Raw genomic sequence first — 19187 nt, forward strand, 5'->3', positions numbered from 1 at the left:
AGAGGGAGACACAGAATCAGAAGCAGGCTCCAGGCTCTGAGCTGCCAGCACAGAGCCTGAGGTGGGGCTCCGACCCGTGGAACCACGAGGTCATGACTGGAGCTGAAGTCGAGTGCCCAACCAACTGAGCCACCCAGTCACCTCGAAAATTTAGTTTTTTTCAAAAAGGTTGTAACACATGTCAATAATTTTTGCATTGATTACATGTGGAAATGACATTGAATGAAAAATGTATTCAATTATTTTTAAATTAAAATTTAATTATAAAAATTAATCTCACCAGTTTCATTTTTAATTTTTAAAATATGGTATTTTTGATTTTAAAAATTTGACCAATTTCTGGTTCCAAGATTTGCTACTACTAATGATCATTTGGTGAAGCTAAAACCTCAAAATTTAAGGCCTCCAGTACTGTATGCCCTATTGGGAGATACCAGTTCAAAGGTAAAGTGGCCCTTCCCTCAGAATTTTTAGTAGGTGGAATAGTATTTCACATTAAAAAAAAAAAAAAAAAAGCCCTCCAGATCACTACATTTAAAAAAAGAACAAAGATGGGGTGCCTGGGTGGCTCAGTCAGTTAAACATCTGACTCTTAATTTCAGCTCAGGTCATGATCTCATGGTTTCCTGAGTTCAAGCCCCCTATTGGGCTCTGTGCTGATGGTAGGGAGCCTGCTTGGGATTCTCTCTCCCTCTCTCTCTGCCCTTCCCCTGATCATGCGGTCTCTATTGCTAAATAAAAAAACTTAAAAAAAACCAAAAAGGTAACAAAGGGAAAGTATCAAATTTATATCCCCTTTCTGTTTCACTAACCACTGTAGTCCCAGGTCCATTAGTATTCTGAATTTGTTCTAGTTTTATCTTGCTGACAATAGCAGAATATCTTAGGAAAATACTTGATTCTCAATTTACTTATTTACGTCTTCCTTTTGTGTGTGTGTGTGTGTGTGTGTGTGTGTGTGTGTGTAGAGAGAAAGAGCAGGGGAGAGAGGCAGAGGGAGAGAATCTTAAGCAGGCTCCATGCTCAGTGTGGAGCCTGATGCGGGGCTCAATCCCATGAACTTGAGATCATGACCTGTGCCGAAATCAAGAGCTGGGCCTTCGACTGACTGAGCCACCCAGGCGCCCCGATCCTCACTTTACTTCTAACAAGGGAATAAATTAAAAATTCAGAACTCTCAGATATAGTCATCAGTCCAAAGTCTGTCAATCGTCCCTTTTATTTTCTACTGGACATTAAATAATACCAGCTATTATCCACTCTGATAGATTCTGCACTCTGTGAAGTGTTTTTCCTTAAGTTGCTTCAAGAGTCCACACATGAAAAAGCCTTCCCTGCCACTCGTCTGCTCTAAGAAAGGTGGACAAATAGGGTTGTTAGGAGGTGGGGAGTGGTCTGTTTGGCGATCCATCTTCTTGAATATGACTTTAGCTCCCAGGAGAAATGTTTCTTGGTCCCCTGGGATTCATGCTGGGAGAACTAAGTTCCAGACAGCCTTTCAGAATCAAGTCCTCTTCTGGGCTTCACCTCAAGCAACCCGGAAAGGAATGCAGACACCTGGAGTCAAAGTTGCCTAGCGCCTGATCTTTGATAAAATAAAAATATAGGACTGGGCCCAGGGCATACAGGAGTTTTTTGGGACTCAGCATTTTGGGAGTCAGAAGTTCAGAGAAGTGGAATCACATCAAGGCAGACCTTAAATATTCCGAGATTTCATTAAACAGGGAGCTATTTTAGGTCTTGAATAAGGCATTGATGGGCAGGAGAGAGTCATTTAGAAAGACTAGAAAGACTGGCCTAATAGTAGTGTGCAAAATGTCAGTAATGTGCAAAATGTAATTTGCGACAGAGGCCGTTGATGTTAACCAAATACTGAGGTGCTTTCCTAGCCTCTGGTGCTGGGTTCTGGTTTATGAGATGTGGAGAGAAGGGATGGCCCTTAAAAATGTCCTAAATACCTCCCAGCTTTCTCTTTCATGATAACCCTAGAGGCGACAAGTTCTAAATGATGAGGATGGAGTAAGACAGACTTGACTCACAACAGATTTTACATGAGAAAGAAAACTTTACTTGGGGGGTTACTTACTATGGCACCATAGCATAGCATTCCCCTGTTCAATAGTGAAGAGGGAAGAATTCAAATGAGGAAATGACTACTGCAGTAAGGGAGCTGAGATGAGAAAGGTGTAGGCTAGACCGAAAATTCAGAGAAAGGACGAACCCAAGGATATGTTTTACCCAGAGAGAACTTGGTAGGTAGAAAAGTCATTAATTCGGATAAATATTTATTGAGCACCTATTATGTGCAAGGCACCGTGTGAGATACAAAGACACGTAAGTCACGCCTCCAAGTGCTTACAATCTAGTTGAGGAGAGATTACACGTACATAAATTATGAAACAAACCGTAGAGCATAATGCTTAAAGGAACAGACTTTGAAGGCAGACTTGTATCCAAGACTTGGCTTCACCTTTTCCTAGCTGTGCCACCTTGGGCAAATTATTCGACACCTCTAAATTTCAGTTTGCTCATCTGTAAAATGAGGATAGTAACAGTACCTACTTCTACTTGATAGGGTTGGTGAGAGGACCAAATAATCTACTCTTTGCCGAACTCTCCACTGAGTGCTTACCCCATAATGAGCACTCGGTAAGTGCTAGCTAGCTAGCTAGTCAGAGCAGCAGCAGCAGCAGCAGCAGCAGAAGGGACCTACAAGCTAGGACACAAAGAACAAGTTCAGTGCCCAAAAAAGCTCCCAGGGGAAAGGGACCCAGCTATAAAAAGAACCGTTCTGGAAGCAACAGTGTGGCCCTGACACAATTCTGCCATCCCTCCCATCCTGGCCTCCGGTTATTAAAGTGCAGTGATACCTGGGGCCTCAGACAAGAGGCGTGCCTGCGGATCACCTCCTAACATTTATCCCATTGTCTGATAAGCTTCAGCAAAATGTCGACTCTTTAGAGTCACAGCCTCCTTTCCGGCATCCCACATCAGTTCTATAACACAGTAGGTAGCGAGTGTTTATTCACACCGTGGCAGCAGAGATGGAGAAGGGGAGTAGTGGCCAGAATATGCAGAGTGCTCAAATGAGGGATTTGCCTGCTGTGGGAAAGACCAGTCTTGGGTTTCTACGGTGGTCCGCTGACTGAAGCTTCCACCCAACTCAGTCTATTCCTTGTTTGGCATAACGCCGTTGATGTTGAATGACTGACGATTTCGAACTGAACACTTTGCCACACACACTGCATTCGAAGGGTTTCTCTCCCGTGTGCACTCTCTGATGTCGCGTAAGCCGGCACCTCTGGCTAAAGGCTTTCCCACATTCGGTGCATTCGTATGGCTTGTCTCCAGTGTGAATCTTCTGGTGCTGCGTGAGGGACGAGCGGTCAAAGAAAGCTTTCCCACACTCGCTGCACCGATAGCGAGGCTCTCCAGTGTGAGCTTTCTGATGTCTGTTCAGTGATGAGACGCCATAGAAGGCTTTCCCACACTCATTACATTCATAGGGCTTCCTGCCGGTGTGGATGAGCTGATGTCGAGTAAGAATACTTTTCTGGCTGAAGGCTTTCCCGCACTGATTACATTCATAAGGACTTTCTCCAGTATGAATTCTCTGGTGTCGAGTAAGGGATGAGCGGTCAAAGAAGGCCTTTCCGCACTCGCTGCATTTAAAGGGCTTCTCTCCGGTATGAATTCGCTGATGGACCGTTAGGGACGACCGGTCGAAGAAGGCCTTCCCACACGCGTTGCATTCGTAGGGGCTCTCCCCCGTGTGAGACATCAGATGTCTGCTGAGACTGCTCCTGTGACTGAAGGCCTTCCCGCACTCGTGACAGTCATAGGGCTTCTCTCCAGTGTGAGTCCTCTGGTGGCGGATAAGCGATGAGTGGTCAAAAAAGGTCTTCCCACAGTTGCTGCATTCCTGGTCTCTCTCTTTAGTGAGAATTTTCTTCAGAGGGCTAGACCCTTGCTGCAAATTTTCCTTCTGGGAAAGGGACTTCTTGCAGGTCTGCACCACAGGGCTCCCCTTCCCTGTTTCTAACTCACCCTCCAGGGCATGAGCTTCAAATTTAGGACACAGAGGAACTTTTCTTCCAAGCCTTTCCCTCACTATTCGTCCTGGTTTTTCTTCTTCCGAAGCACCCTGAGGCTCAGGCTTGGTCTCCCAATCTGGAATGGACAGAAAATACAGATGCAGTTTCTTTCCTGGGCTGGGAAATACTACATCAGAAAGAAGAGACACTACGATAAATCGGAAAAGTAGAGTGTGGTGACTGCCTCACTCGCTCGCACAGACAGTTGTCCATGCTGGGGAAAGACTGAGACCTGGGAAGGCAGAAGAAAGTAGGGAATAGAACTGACAGTGGACATCTCAGAAAAGAGAAGACTTTCCATTGGGAGCATGGCCAGGATAACTAGGAGAATACACTGAGTGGAGAGGATGGTGGGGAATAGGAATATCAAAGAGTGAACGGGCAATGTGACAGATCTGAGAGAACAACATTTGGTGAATAAAGATGAGTGACACTTTAAGGTGTACAGAAAAAAAGTCAAAGCTCGTGGGTGATAAAGAGTAAACACTAAAGCAGAAGATTTGAATGTGAGGAAAAACGTGGTACCCAAGCCTCCCTCCCAAACACCCAAATAACAACCACAAAACAAACCCAAACTCTGCCCAGCCCTGTTCATACACAATTACCTAGAGAGACATTCTCTGGACATTCTCTCTCCTCAGATCCATGAAGATCAACTATCCAAGGCTCATCCCCTCTCTTCAACTGAAAAATGACCTCAGGTCGAGGAACTGGGAGTCCTGCTCATGGAGAAAGAAACAAGCCAGGCACATGATGAAAATATGCCACTATTTCAAAGCGTAATCCCAGCCTCAGAGTGCTTCTGAGAGAAAATGCAAAAGTCAGAGGGCACACACCAGGAATACAGAGCGCAAAGTACTGGAAAAGAATGCTCAGAATGGAGGTTCTAAAAGGGACCAAGTAGATGGGGCCCCTGGTGGCTCAATCAGCTAGCGTCTGACTCCAGCTCAGGTCATGATCTCATCACTCTGAGTTTGAGTCCTGATTCGGGCTCTCTGCTGTCAGCACGGAGGTGACTCCGGTTCCTGTCTCCCTCTCTCTCTGCCCTTCCCCATCTCGTGCCTTCTCTCTGTCTCAAAAATAAATAAAAACATCAAAAAAAAATTTTAAGTTAAGGGAAACAAAGTAGCACTTGGTCAAAAAGTTGATACAATTCATTTGAATTATGTGTTTATTCTTCCCACTGAACTGAATGGGATGTCCCAGCTTTAGCACTGGTAGGATGGGGGGAAAGAGTCCTTGGGTCAGGGAAGATGAGAATCAAAACAGATCATCTTGAGTAAAAATATATAATCTTTTTGTTTACCCTTTACTACTAAGCTCTTATTTAAACAAGTGGGTCATGCTCATTGTAGGAAAATTAGGGGTAAGTTGAAGTAAAAAGAAAAATCACCTTTTGTACTTTGTATCTATTTTGAAACTGAAAGATACCTATAGATACATTCTGTTAAAAACTGCGTTGTAGGGGCACCTGGGTGGCTCAGTTGGTTAAGCATCTGACTTCAGCTCAGGTCATGATCTCACAGTTTGCGGGTTCGAGCCCCATGTCGGGTTCTGTGCTCACAGCCCAGAGCCTGGAGCCTGCTTCAAATTCTGTGTCTCCCTCTCTCCCGTCCCCTTTCCCCACCTATGCTCTGTCTGTCTCTCAAAAATAAACAAACATTAAAAAAATTTTTTTAAATGGGTTATAAAATAATCCTGACTTGTAAATTTGATTTTTTCCACATAATGATAAACTTAAATATTATTTTACTTCAATTAACACAGATCTATCTTAGCACTTTAATGGCTACATGAGGTTACGTTGTATGGAATAATCTAATTTATTTAATCTCCTGCTGACAGACATTCAGACTGTTTTTAATGTTTTGCTATTAACAAACAATGATATGGTGAACATTTTTATATACCAGGGGCTGTTAATCCTATTACTTCCTTGGGACAAATTTCTAGAAGTGAATCTGTCCATTTTTGGTTATTTAAAGAAATAGAACCCATCCTAGAAATAGTCTCGAAGTCTAAACTTCTATTGCACCGGGGGCCCCAAACTGGGAGAGACACAGTTTCTTACTGGGCCCACGGATCACCTATCTGGTTGTATGCTGATTCTCGGCTGATAAACTGGCCACATCCATGGCCTGCCTGTGGCTTCCTCTTTCTGACCTTTGCTAGGAATTCTATTTTCCCCAATATTTCATCCCACCAAAGCCTGTGACAAAGGCTCAGCAGTCTCCCTTAATGTTCCCTGAACATTTACCTGTTTTTTCCTATTTGGCCTATTTAAATTCTTGACATGCCTTGCATAAAATCTGTAATGGGACTCCTTTGGCTGCCACCTCCTGCTTACTTTATACTGGTTTCTGAATCTGTACACTCTCCCGGCCTCTTTTTTTTCTCTTTAATTTTTTTTTTCAACGTTTATTTATTTTTGGGACAGAGAGAGACAGAGCATGAACGGGTGAGGGGCAGAGAGAGAGGGAGACACAGAATCGGAAACCGGCTCCAGGCTCTGAGCCATCAGCCCAGAGCCCGACGCGGGGCTCAAACTCAAGGACCGCGAGATCGTGACCTGGCTGAAGTCGGATGCTTAACCGACTGCGCCACCCAGGCGCCCCTCTCCCAGCCTCTTATTCTGGAAGGTCCTGAGAGGTTCTCACTACCTACAGGAGCCTAACTTTACTTCTCACAAATATATTACATCAGCTTTTTTTTTTTTTTTTTAAGTAAGCTCTACACCCAATATGGGGCTTGAACTCAACAACCCTGAGATCGAGAGCTGCAAGATGTACAGACTGAGTGAGCCAGGCAGGTGCCTCCAGGCAGTCATTCTTTTTTTTTTTTTTAATTTTTTTCTCAACATTTATTTATTTTTGGGACAGAGAGAGACAGAGCATGAACGGGGGAGGGGCAGAGAGAGAGGGAGACACAGAATTGGAACCAGGCTCCAGGCTCTGAGCCATCAGCCCAGAGCCTGACGCGGGGCTCGAACTCACGCACCGCGAGATCGCAGGCAGTCATTCTTAATTTTCCCTTTGTCACACAGGTCTCTATAATTGCAAAGTGCCTTCTGTGCGCCTCTAAGATTGTATTTAAGATAAATATTCAAAATCAAACGCAGAGTAGTGACCTACTCTGAGGCACAGCCTTGTATTTCTGTGCCCATACTGCCCTCTTTTTAAAGGGAAACACTTCTTCCTCCCCTTCTCTGCTTCCCTGAAAAGAAAATTTCCCTCAGTAAGATAGCCCTTGCCCCCCACCTCCCCCACCAACCCTTCATCCTCTGGATGGAGCTGAGAAAGTTACCTGCCTGATAAGCTGGGGGAAGGACGGGGCATATGTGACTCGGCTTCTTCTGTCTGCCCCTGCTCTGGGGAGGGGGCCCTCTGTCTTGCAGGGGCAGGCTGCTGAGCAAGGGAGGCTGGGGTTCCCTTGCCTACGGCTCAGGGAACAAGTCTGTCCAGTGCTGCGGTTCACAACTGAGAAGTCCACTGTTGCTGTACATCTTAGCCACAGCCTTCTACCCCTCCATTTTGTCTCTCAGTGCTTCAGAACTCAGGTGGGAGGAGAGGTATCACTTATTAGCCCACGACCCCCCATTAACGCAGTACAGAGTCTAACTTCTTGTGGGAAGCTCTCCTTACCCAGTGAGACAATGCTCTTATAGTTTTCCAGCATCACCTCCTTGTAGAGGTCCTTCTGAATAGGGACTAGATGCCTCCACTCTTCATCTGTGAAAATCACAGCCACATCCTCAAATGTCACTGATTCCTGGAAACACAATAACATTCTCCCTTACTCATAACCCTTCTTTTTACATGGACCAGACAAAACAGTCTATAAAGATGACAGCCCTGAGGTTGTGGGGGGAAGGTTAAGGGACATGGTTCTGATAAAGCAGGGCTTTGAAGCACTCGGGGAAAGTGGCATAATTCCCTGAGGCATGAAGTTCTTGGTCGTAATCCCTATACTCACAGCTCAGCCTGTGAATATCAGGGGCTCTTTTCTCATACTTACAGAAAACTTGCAAGGAAAGAACAAAGAATTCCTATATACCCTTCACCCAGCTTCCCCAAATGTTAACATTTTCCACATTTGCTTTATCTTTCTCTCAGTACACACACATTCTATCTTTCTCCTGAACTTTTTTTTTTTTTTTTTTTTGAGAGAAAGCGTGTGCATGCATGCAGGGAAGGAGCAGAGAGAGAGAGAGAGAGAGAGAGAGAGAGAGATTGAGAATATTAAGCAGGCTCCATGCCTAGTGCAGAGCCTGATGCAGGGCCTGACATGGGGTTCGATCTCATGACCGTGAGATCATGACCTGAGCTGAAATCAAGAGTCAGACACTTAACCAACTGAGCCACCCAGGTGTCCCTTTCCTGAATGTAACTTGCCAACATGATGCTTCTTTACTCATATTTTATAAAAACAAGGATATTCTCTTGCATAATCACAGTATAATTATGAAAGCCAAGAAAACAGCATTGATATTACACTATAATCTACAATCTTATTCAGATTCCACCAATTGTCTTTTTTTTTTTTTTTTTTTACAAATCCATAAAATGATGATGTAGATTAGGTTGTCCTTAGGATCCCCTCATTTCATGCTAATGCTTCGTGATTCTGCAAGACTGCATCTTTACCTCCAGTCCTAAAACTCCAGATGAGTCTCCAGTGTGCATGCAGACGTTCTAAGCCAGAGCACAGAATTCAAGACACTGGGCCCTCGGGCGGGAATGGGGCAAGCCACATGTCTCTACCCACACTCATCTCTCTTTAGAACTCTTACCACCTCACTGAGATGCTCTACAACAGGTGTCATTGGCCTAACCCAACACCTCCTGGAATACTTGGGGTCTGCTCTCAGTCTATACACAGATGCACTAAAGGGAAATAAGGACTAGAACTGTTCCCCCAACCATCCAAGCAGAACTGTACCAACACTTTTTAGTCAAAATCACTCAGCGCAAAGGTCACAGTGTGCCTGGTGACAGGCTACTGGGCACATGTTCAAGGTAAGAAAAGGTCACTGAAGGATACCACAGATCAAATGGGAAAGACACATTCCCTGTGGAGTCCTTCATTCACCTGGTTAGGTTTGATTGAAGAAGCTCCAGGATAGACACAGAAAAGTGGTTACATTCTGGAGACTAACAGAGTATTTCAGAAACACAAAGTCCACCTCACCTGGCATCTGTCAGTTGGAGACACAGCGGCCATTCCCTCCTGTGTGCTCTCCTTGTAGAAAAGGGCAGAGTCCTAATGAGGAAGAGGTACGGGATGAGAACGTCGGTATGAGAAAGACTAGTCTTGTAGTTTTCTGACCCATAAAGCAGGAAATCTCCAAATACCAGTGAGTCATATGCCCATTCTCATTCCTGATACCCTACAAAAAGGGAAGACAAAGCAAAGGAAGGCCAGGAGCAACCCCACCCCACCCCAGAACTGGAGCGAACGACCACAGATATTACTATTCAGGATACAATGTGGGACTTGTTTTACTATGATCCCACGGGAGAAGTTCTGTTCCTGGGAACCAAGAACGTATTAAGCTTATACTGTATTTATAAGGTCACATTCACTATTGCCCTGATAGCTACCAGATAAAAAGTCCAAGAAATTTTATAAATGATTATATGGATAAGATGTGTCAAGTAAACACCCATAGTCTCTTTAAGAGAAAAATAACCCATTCACGACCCCGTGCTCCAGGAGCAGCACTTGGACAGCCATGTTTTGTTCTGCATGATGCTGCGTCTCACTCCGGAAGCCACACTGATTTAGGTCTCAGGTGGGCAATGTGCAGGTTGACCAGTAGACTGAGATGCAATCTAGCTTGAAAAGGTGACATCCTTCCTCAGGAATGTGAACTAAGAAATGTCAGGACAACAGGTGGGTGATGAGCTGAAAGGATATCATGAGGGACGGAAGTAGCCATGAGGATCAGGGGAGGCCAAGTCACCAAGAAGCAGAGCCAGTGAGTACATGGGAGGCACGATATGGTAAGACTAGACATGGGTCAGGGGAAGAAAAGCCTGCTCACATCAGCAGTGGAGCAAAGACCTAAGAGTTTTTTACTGGCTTTGAAGTCCCTCAATTCATGTAGGACCATCTCTGGGCTCCAGTTTGCATATAGACCAGCCTTATTTATTCTTGGATTTCCATAAGACTCTAAACCTCTTAGGCTTTGTGTGAATCCTTATCAGTAAACTCCCTTTACTTGAGTTAGCTCAGTAGGTCTCAGTTTCCCACAGTCAGGAGTCTAATTAAACACAGTTGAATCAAGCATTCTTGGGATTCATGAGTGGTATGGGAAGTGTGGTCCTGGGAAGAAGGAGGAAAAGAGATGGCCCACTGACTATTCTCCTGTAGTCAAGGGAATATATGTTCTGATCTTTGGTATTCATTCATTCGTCTACTAACATTTATTTAGCACCAACTTTTTATACCAAAGACAAAAACTATAGGACAGTGTCTTTGTCCTCCAAAAGCTTATAGTCTAGAACACAGGCCAAAAGAGTAACCCAAATAATGAGTCACTACAGGATGGATACGTACTATAAAGAGATACCTGAAGAGTGTCCATCAGGGGCTTGCCTAATGCCGATAGGAGCTGTAGGTTCCTTGGCAGAAGCAGGATCTAAGATAAGTTTTGATCTGGGTGGGGAGGAGGTGGAACATTCTAGGTAAGAAAAATATCAAGTTTTTAAAAAAAAAAAAAACGAGGAGATGGGTCTTTACACGGAAAAGATGAACAACTGTAAGTAGTTTAGAATGGAAGAAGTCTAGGCTGTGAGTAGTGCTGTAAGGAAAGATGAGACTGGAGAAGTGGGCAGAGGCCAGGTAGATCAAGGACAATGTTGCATGGGCCCATACACAGAGGAAGGACCACAGCCATGGAGACCACTGAGGATTAAACATGGAAGGGTTATCATCAGATTTGTGTTTTAGAAAAATCATTGCGATTGGTATCATAGGCCTTGGAATACACATGCTCTTTGGCTCAGCAACCCTCTCCTAGGAGTTTGTCCTAAAGAAATAAGTGAGAATATATGCAAAGTTTTTCTTAGTCATCATTAACACTAACCTTTACTGAGGTGTTACATGTGGTAACTTTTGAAGCACTTTACATGTAGTATCTCATTTAATCCTTAAAATACAGGAAAAATTTGAAATATCCTAAGTTTCTACAACAGAAGATATGATTAAATAATTTGTGATCCAGCCCATCCATACACTGTAATACCATTTAACATCATAGTAACCAGCATTTATTGAGCATTTGCTATTCACCAGGCACTGTGCTAAGCACTCTTTTTTTTTTTAAGTTTATTTATTTATTTTGAGAGAGAGAAAGCACACGCAAGTGGGGGAGGGGCAGAGAGGGAGAGAGAGCATTCCAAACAGGCTCCGAGCTGTCAGCACTGAGCCCAATGCAGGGCTCGAACCCATGAACTGTGAGATCATGACCTGAGTTGAAATCAAGAGTCAGATGCTTAGGGTGCTCAGTCGATTGAGCGACCGACTTTGGCGCAGGTCATGATGTCAGGGTTCATGAGTTTGAGCCTCACATCGGGCTCTGTGCTGACATCTCAGAGCCTGGAGCCTGCTTCAGATTCTGTGTCTCCCTCTCTTTCTGCCCCTCCTCCACTCACATCCTTTCTCAAAAATAAAATAAACATAAAAAAAAAAAACTGACTGAGCCACCCATGTGGCCCTGCTAAGCACTCTTTCTAAGGATAATTTAATTCCATCCTCATAAATCAATAAGGTAGGTACAATATTACAGATTAGTGAAGTTAAGGCTTTGTAAGAGGCTGAAGTAGAATTTGAACCCAGGTCTGTCAATCAGCTTTCAATCTCTATGCTATGTGATTTTTATTTTCATGAAAAAATAACCACATAGATAACAGACTAATAGACTAGAATGAAAAATCTGCAAACGTATCCAGACATGTAGAGAAGCTTGATATACAACTGAGGTGGCATTACAAATCACCAAGGAGGGCCGCCTGGCTGGCTCAGCCACTAGAGCATGCAACTCTTGATCTCAGGGTTGTGAGTTCAAGCCCCACATTGGGCATGGAGTCTATTTAAAACAAAAAGTCACCAAGGAAAAGATCACTAGTGATAAACTGCAAACGACTTAAATGTTCATCAGTAGGATAAACTGTGATTATATGTGTGTGAGTTTATGTGTATAGGAATATTACACATTGATTAAGATGAATGGAGTAGAGCTGTATGTTGATAGAGATAAATCACAGAATTACTGAGCAAAAAATAAGAAAGCTTTAGAATTACTGTGTAGTATTTATACAAAACTTAAAAACAGGTAAATAATATCTACAAAAATCTATATGGGGGGGGGCACCTGGGTGGTTCAGTTAGTTCAGCATCTGACTTTGGCTCAGGTCATGATCTCATGGTTCATGAGTCTGAGCCCCATGTCAGCCCCTGTGCTGTCAGCACAGAGCTTGGAGCCTGCTTCAGATTCTGTCTCCCTCTCTCTCTCTCTGCCCTTCCCCCCCCTCGTGCATGCTCTCGCTCTCCCTCAAAAATAAATAGACATTAAAAAAGGGAAATAATCCTTAAATATTAAAAAAAAAGTCTATATGAGACAATAAGTACCAAATTGTGAGTTATCCCTGGGGAGGGAGGGATATGGGATTGGTACAGATAACCAGGAGAGTTCAACTTTGTGATGTTTATTTAAAAAAGTTTTTTTTTTTCCTGTGGAAATGTGCAATGAAATTTTTATTTTAATTCATTTTTTAATATATGAAATTTATTGTCAAATTGGTTTCCATACAACACCCAGTGCTCATCCGAAAAGATGCCCTCTTCAATGCTCATCACCTACTCTCCCCTCCCTCCCACCCTAAAAAAGTTTTTCAAACAAATTCACAAATATTAAGAATGCACACTTAGGGGCGCCTTGGTGGCTCAGTCAGTCAAGTGTCTGACTCTTGATTTCTGCTCAGGTCATGATCTCAGTGTTTGTGGAATCGAGCCCTACACTGGGCTCTGCACTGACTGTGCAGAGCCTGCTTTGGATTCTCTCTCTCCCCCCTCTCTCCTCCTCTCTCTCTCTCTCTCTCTGCCCTCCCCCACTTGTGCTCTTGCTCAAATATCAATTAACTTTAAACGAAAAAAAAGAATGCACACTTAAAATTACTTATTTGTGTATGCACATGTGTATAGAAAAAAGACTGAAAGAATGTATACTAAAATGTAAATGGAATTTGACTGGTGGAATTGTAAGTGATTTTATTCTATTTCTTACAATTCTTTACATTCTAATTTTTGTTTTTACAAGAGTACGTATTTACTTTGGTGTACAGGAAAAATAACAGGAAGGAAAGGTGGTGTACAGAAAAGTTACAAAGCAGACCCGAGACTGCTACTCTTAGAAAGGTCTACTTGTGAGACTGACCCTTGGCTGGGGTCTGGGAACTTAGATTTTGGGAGGGTTCCCTAAAAGAGAAGGGTGGTCCATTGCCTAAATGATTTGGGTCCATGCCTAAATGATTTGTGCAAACAATGCGGTTTATGCTGGATGCTTGCTTTCCTGCTAGACGCTCTGGAATTTTGGTAGGTGTTAGGCAGAGGGTGCCTACCTGACCTGCCCTCAATAAAAAATAACTTGGGCTCTGAGTCTCTAATGAGCTCTTTTGGGCTGGAACATCACACACATGTTGTTGCATTTTCATTGCTAGAGAGGATGTGTTCTGTGTGACCCCTCCTGGCAGGGAGAGAACACAAGAAAGCCTGCCTATGAATTCCTCCAGATTCTACCTCTCTTCCCCTTATGACCTAGCTGTGCATCCTTGCAAGATCGGTCATCATCTTAGACATGAGTGCAACTATAGGCTGAGTCCCACATCCTTCCGGCAAATCCTTGAATGTGGGGTGATCTTGGAGACCTCTGACACAGGCAGCCATGCCACTCTGGAAGCTGCAGCAGAATGGGACCAGAGGAGGGCAAAAATGGAGGTAAGGAAGAACCAGTGAGGAATCTCATAATTGAGTAAAAATGAAGAAAAACTGAACAAAAGCAGTGGCAGCAGAAATGGAAAGAAGGGGAACTACTGACAAGACATGAAGAACAGACAACAGACTGACTGGAAGTGGAGGCCGAAGGTGATGGGAGAGGCAAGGATGACTTATGACTTCCAGGTCACTCATTTGCACAACGCTGTGCATAATGCTACCATTCGTGGAGATGTGCGATGGAAAAGGCGGTTTGGGGGGAAAGCTAATGAGTACAGCTTGGAGTATTTCGAATTTGAGCTGTTCCCACATCTTTGGATAGGAAAAATCAGGTGACTCTGGATTCACTGGCCAAGTTGTAAAAATTATTATCGCTAAGTGAAATAGTTCGAATTTTGAAGGACGGTGAGTTAAACGCTCAAAATAGAAAAATTAATATAAAGTATTAAAAACTGGTTGTAATACAAACAGGGCAATGAGTAAGCCTTTAGTTATATAAATAAGTACTTTGTGTTTTTTTCTATTAATTATATGACTACTCACCAAGTACAGATGTATCCTTAGGATATATACTTGCACCCATTCATATAAGCATGAAAAAAGAAATCTAGGGAATGGAGGTAAAACCAAGTAATGCCAGAGAGAGGAACTACAAACCCTAAACAGACTAATCAGTACTGAGGTCAGGAAGAAGGAAGAGCATGTACCTCTAATAATGAATCCACTTTAGATTCTAAAAAGTCAAAGTAACCGTGAAGACTTAATCCCTTCCTTCCCTAGATGAACCCTCCATCTTGCCTTATTAATGATAAGATCCTAATAAGGTACAGTTTTCCAAAACTCTGAAAGACCAGATCAATATACATTTACTAGACAACGGGTTACTGAACACTGGTTAAGCCAGACTTTAAAAGAATATTACCCTGAGGTGAACACCAGTTTGCATAAATGTGTAAAACCTATGCAAAAGGTAAAAACTTAAAAAAAAAAAAAAAAGTACTGGAAAGACAAGTTTAATATAACTCTAAAAAAAAAAAAAGAATTTGACCTGAGGAGAGATTGGGGTTTGAATCTTGTTAGGAGGAGGCAGAGTGATATATACACAAATGGAAACAGATATGATCAGTAGCCTGCAAGTTGCGTTTAGACAGTAGTCTTTTCCTTGTTTGTTAAGATTCCTCCATTTCCAGGAGGATCTTAAAATATTACTCTTGGGCCCTAGTAAGAAGTCAAAATTAGTATTTAGAGATACAGGACAGTTTAGTCATTAGGTGTACGGACTCTGGCAGACTGCCTGAAATAAAATTCCAGCTGTGTCTTACTACCTGTATGACCTTAGGCAAGTTTCTCAACCTGTGTCTCAGTTTACCCATCTGTAAAGTTAGAATAATGAAGGTATCTGTTTAATACAGTTACTGTAATGCTTAAATAATACCTATAAAGCATATAGAATAATGTGCCAAGTGTTAGCATTAGCTAAAAGTCATGTTATAATCCTAGGAAGGTAGAAATAATGAAAAGACTAATTACAACGAAATTATAATTACAATGTTTTTGAGTAGGTTTAAGTATAAGTGTAGTAATAACTTTGGAATCAAAGTATTTGTTTCCAAAGCATTTGAGCTTTTCAAACAAATCAGTTGAACTACATCTGAAATTGTAGTTGAAACTGCTCAGTGTTTAAATGCTTAAAGATAATTTTCAAAGTTTCATTTATTAGATTATGACTTTCATAAAGTGAGCATTGAAAAATTACAAATGATGGGGAGCATAAAAGCTCCCCCAGCCATTAAGCAACCAGTCAATACTCCCCCAGGGTGCTCATTATCTGTGGGCTCCCTGCCAGGCTGACTTCCCTCCTGGGCAGTTGCTTCAGTAGGCTCTCGGTGAAATTCAAGGCTCCCCAAATCCACCAAATTCACGTGGAGTTACTTCTGTTCTCTCTTGTCCTCTTCCCGGCTCTCAGAGTATTTCTGGAGAAAAAACTCCCCAAATTCTTATTCTAGATCTTCAAATAAGCCCTTGCCTGGAAAGCTTTTAGTGTTCCCATCCTTGCTCCATAGCTACCATTCAATTTCAGTAGAACACTCACTCACAAAAGAGTTCCAGAAGAGGCGGGTCTGTGTGGTAAAAAGCATTCCACAGGCCTTTAATTATTATCTGTAAAGGCTTGGGCATATCACTTAAGCTAAAAGTTGACCCCCAGTTGTTTGATACCTACTTCACAAAGTAGTTATAAATATTGAATGAGATAGTTAATGGAAAGCATTTATTTTTCTGTTTGTTCAACAAACGAAAGTTGCTTTCCTTGCTACTGCCCAACACCAACCCATTCACCCACTCATTCATCCTACTATTCAACAAATATGTCCAGGCACCTGCTATGTGCTAGGTAGCATGGGATGGGAGGACAACCAAACAGAAATGTCTGTCTCGGGGACTTTACCTGAGTGTCCCTCTGACTGTGTCCTACTTTCTTTCCACTACTGTTGCCTCTTAGAATCTGCTCCCTGCTCCCAGTCTTTCTTTCTCCACCATCTCCCACCTCACCAATAGCTTCAATTCCCACATCTTCAAACAGTACAACCCTTCATCTATCTGAAACTATCTCCACCAAATCCCATGGCCTCTCTGTAGCAAGGGTTGTCATTTGGGTTTTCCTTTCATGATCAATCTTGGTAACATATACCTATCAATGCCACCTACTCTTCTTGAATCCATTATCCTGCTCTTGCTACCCCTCACATCCTGAAACTGCACGCTCAAAACTTACTAGTGCATTTCTGACCTCTAATTCTGATAGTCCTTTTCTCCTTAACTTTAATTCTTGCAGCTTTTGACTGTCCTGACAAGTTCCTGCTTCTTCAAGTGGTGACTGTAGTTGCTATGATACTGCATTAGCCTGACTTTCTTCCTACCAATAAAACTGCATCTCTGTGTGCCTCTTTTTCCCAGTCTTGCCCTGGAAACAAGGACACTGCCCAATGCTCAGTCTTTGTACAATGCTCTTCTTGCTATCCCTCGGAAAGTCCATCCAGCTGGCATTCCATTTTCCACCTCTACAGAGATGGCTCCCAATCTAGTCCCAATCCCTCTTCCAAACCCAACTTGCGTTTCCAAATGACTCAAATGTTGAATCTGGCATTCTGCCAGCACCTCAAAACCATCTTCCCCTATGCAACTCCCCAATCAGCCCCTCTCTTTCTATTGTGCTATTATTTTCCAGATGCCCCCAATTCAAACTTTTACCTTTCTTTCCTTTCAAATCAAGTTAGTCACCAGATAGATCCCTTGACCCTTCTTCTGCATTGTCATTTTTATCCTTTCCCCGCCACTGACACCATAATTCAGGTCCCTAACAACTTGCATCAGGATTACTTTGCATTCCTAACTGGCTCCCTGCCACTAGTCCCTTCCTCTCTCTAGTCCTAGATATGACCTCTAGAATTGGTGTCCCCAAATAGTTTTATTCCTGTCAGTCTCCGGATCAGAACCATAAAATCCACCCTGCCTACTTGGTTTTGTCCTGATTCTCTAGGTCATCACACCAGTATACTTTTCTCCACCCTTATCTCCCACTATTCTTGACACTTCACTCCAGTTAAAGTCAGTTCCCTCTCAAATCCGACTAATGATTTGCTACTTACTCCTTGTTTGTTTGCTTTTTTGCCACCTCAGATCCTACCTCCTCCATGAAAGGGCCCCTCTTCAAGGCCCCTAGCAACTAAAGAATGATATTAAAGCATTCATTTCGCCATTCATTCCTTTGAACTAAGAAAAGATTGTATGTATAGGATGTTGACAGCTGAAACAGACACATTAGGCATTAAGGTAGCTTTAATTATTGGTTTAATGGATAACCATATATGTCAAACCAAGAGCTTTAAGGACTGCATCTCAGACTCGATTCACTAATATTCTTCTTTTAAATCGAGGATATCTTAGAGGTGTACTTATTTCGAGAATTAAACTTGTCAATGAACTACATAATAACCATAGGTTTCAACAATGGATTCCAACCGCTTAAAAGTTCAACTGCCATGGTTAAAATCAAGTAAAAATGTTCAATGATGTAGTCTAAAAAATGAAGTATCTATCCTTAAATGGGAGCCTCATACGGAGGCCCAAGGCAGGGGGCTAAACGAGACAATCTAAGACTCTTTCTGGGAAAGAGGGAAGGGGCGGAGTGGGCGATTCTATGGATTTAGTGTCAATTTCCACCCGTATTTATTAAACACCCATTATGGGAAGAAGAACGAAAAGAGCGGAGGAAGGCTCCAAACTTCCAACCTGAAAGTTGGGATCTGGCATATGGGATCTATGCTGAAAGACCACTCGTAACAGTGCCCACACTCCACGGAACACATGCACACATAGCGGGCGAGGGGCAACTTTCCGTCCGCCCCTCTCCGAGCCGGGACGTCCACACACAGACACACTCCGCAAGCTGGCTCCGTCCGCGTCACCCCGTTCTATTCCCACAGCACCTCCCCCAAGTTCTCAGTGTTCCCTTCTCTCGGCCGCTGCGCTCACTCCGCATCTCGAAGACAAACACCCCCAGCCCTCACCTCCGGCACAGAGTGCTCGGGACCCAGGAAGACGGCGCCTCTTCAGGTCCGGAAAACAATGCGCCTGCGCAAAGCGTCTGACGTTGGCGCTCCCAATCAATGTTCGGCCTTCTCACAAACTCCATTCCCCAGAAGTCTCAGCGGCCAGCGCGCTTCAATATGACGTATGAAATTCCGCGCAAGCGCGTGTTTTTGAGAAAAAGGCTGATGGCTCTGAAGGTGTTTAGTCCCAGCGTTCCGGGAGCCGTAGTCCGGGTCGGGGGAGAACGGTTGAGGATGTAAAGGAGGCTTATGGTCACCCTGGAAATACTGCCTACGTGTGATGTCACGTCCCTCCAGTCCTCCGATGGAAGGGCCGTCCGAAGAAAATGTGTGGGATCTTTGGGGCCCGTCCCTACCCTTCGTTTTCACTGCCCGGGAAGACCAAGAACGAGTCTCCTGGTGCTTCGAAGAGGCTTGTTTCTGCTTCATCTTGTCCACTTTCAGGGATTTGGTCCTGAAATTTGGGCCGGAGAGATACAGAATTTGGTTC

General features: G+C 43.4%; 1 protein-coding gene across 3 annotated transcripts; it reads right to left on the reverse strand.

The window, feature by feature from the left end:
• Positions 1-2268: 2268 nt before the first annotated feature.
• Positions 2269-18802, reverse strand: LOC112864070 (uncharacterized). Of its 3 annotated transcripts, XM_025927139.2 has the most exons (5): positions 18656-18802; positions 9282-9353; positions 7736-7862; positions 4700-4813; positions 2269-4170 (listed from the first exon to the last, which is right to left on the reverse strand). In XM_025927139.2, exons 2-5 carry the CDS (start codon positions 9312-9314, stop codon positions 3164-3166), a joined length of 1281 nt encoding a protein of 426 aa, XP_025782924.1. In that variant the 5' UTR covers positions 9315-9353; positions 18656-18802; the 3' UTR covers positions 2269-3163. The 3 variants fall into 3 exon arrangements, with proteins under 3 accessions (XP_025782924.1, XP_025782925.1, XP_086556644.1); XM_025927140.2 differs by lacking the exon at positions 4700-4813; XM_086700518.1 differs by lacking the exons at positions 7736-7862; positions 18656-18802.
• Between the last annotated feature and the right edge of the window lie 385 nt (positions 18803-19187).

The sequence above is a fragment of the Puma concolor genome, chromosome A3 (assembly GCF_028749965.1).
Source record: "Puma concolor isolate L17-30 chromosome A3, mPumCon1.1.hap2, whole genome shotgun sequence".
Taxonomy (NCBI): domain Eukaryota; kingdom Metazoa; phylum Chordata; class Mammalia; order Carnivora; family Felidae; genus Puma; species Puma concolor.

Coding starts and splice junctions, on each gene's coding strand:
- LOC112864070 (XM_025927139.2), bottom strand. CDS start 9,314: ATGGCCGCTGTGTCTCCAACTGACAGATGCCAG. Junction 7,863..9,281: donor CTCCAACTGACAGATGCCAG/GTGAGGTGGACT, acceptor TTGTGTTTCCAG/GAATCAGTGACATTTGAGGA. Junction 4,814..7,735: donor TAAGAGCATTGTCTCACTGG/GTAAGGAGAGCT, acceptor CTCCATGAGCAG/GACTCCCAGTTCCTCGACCT.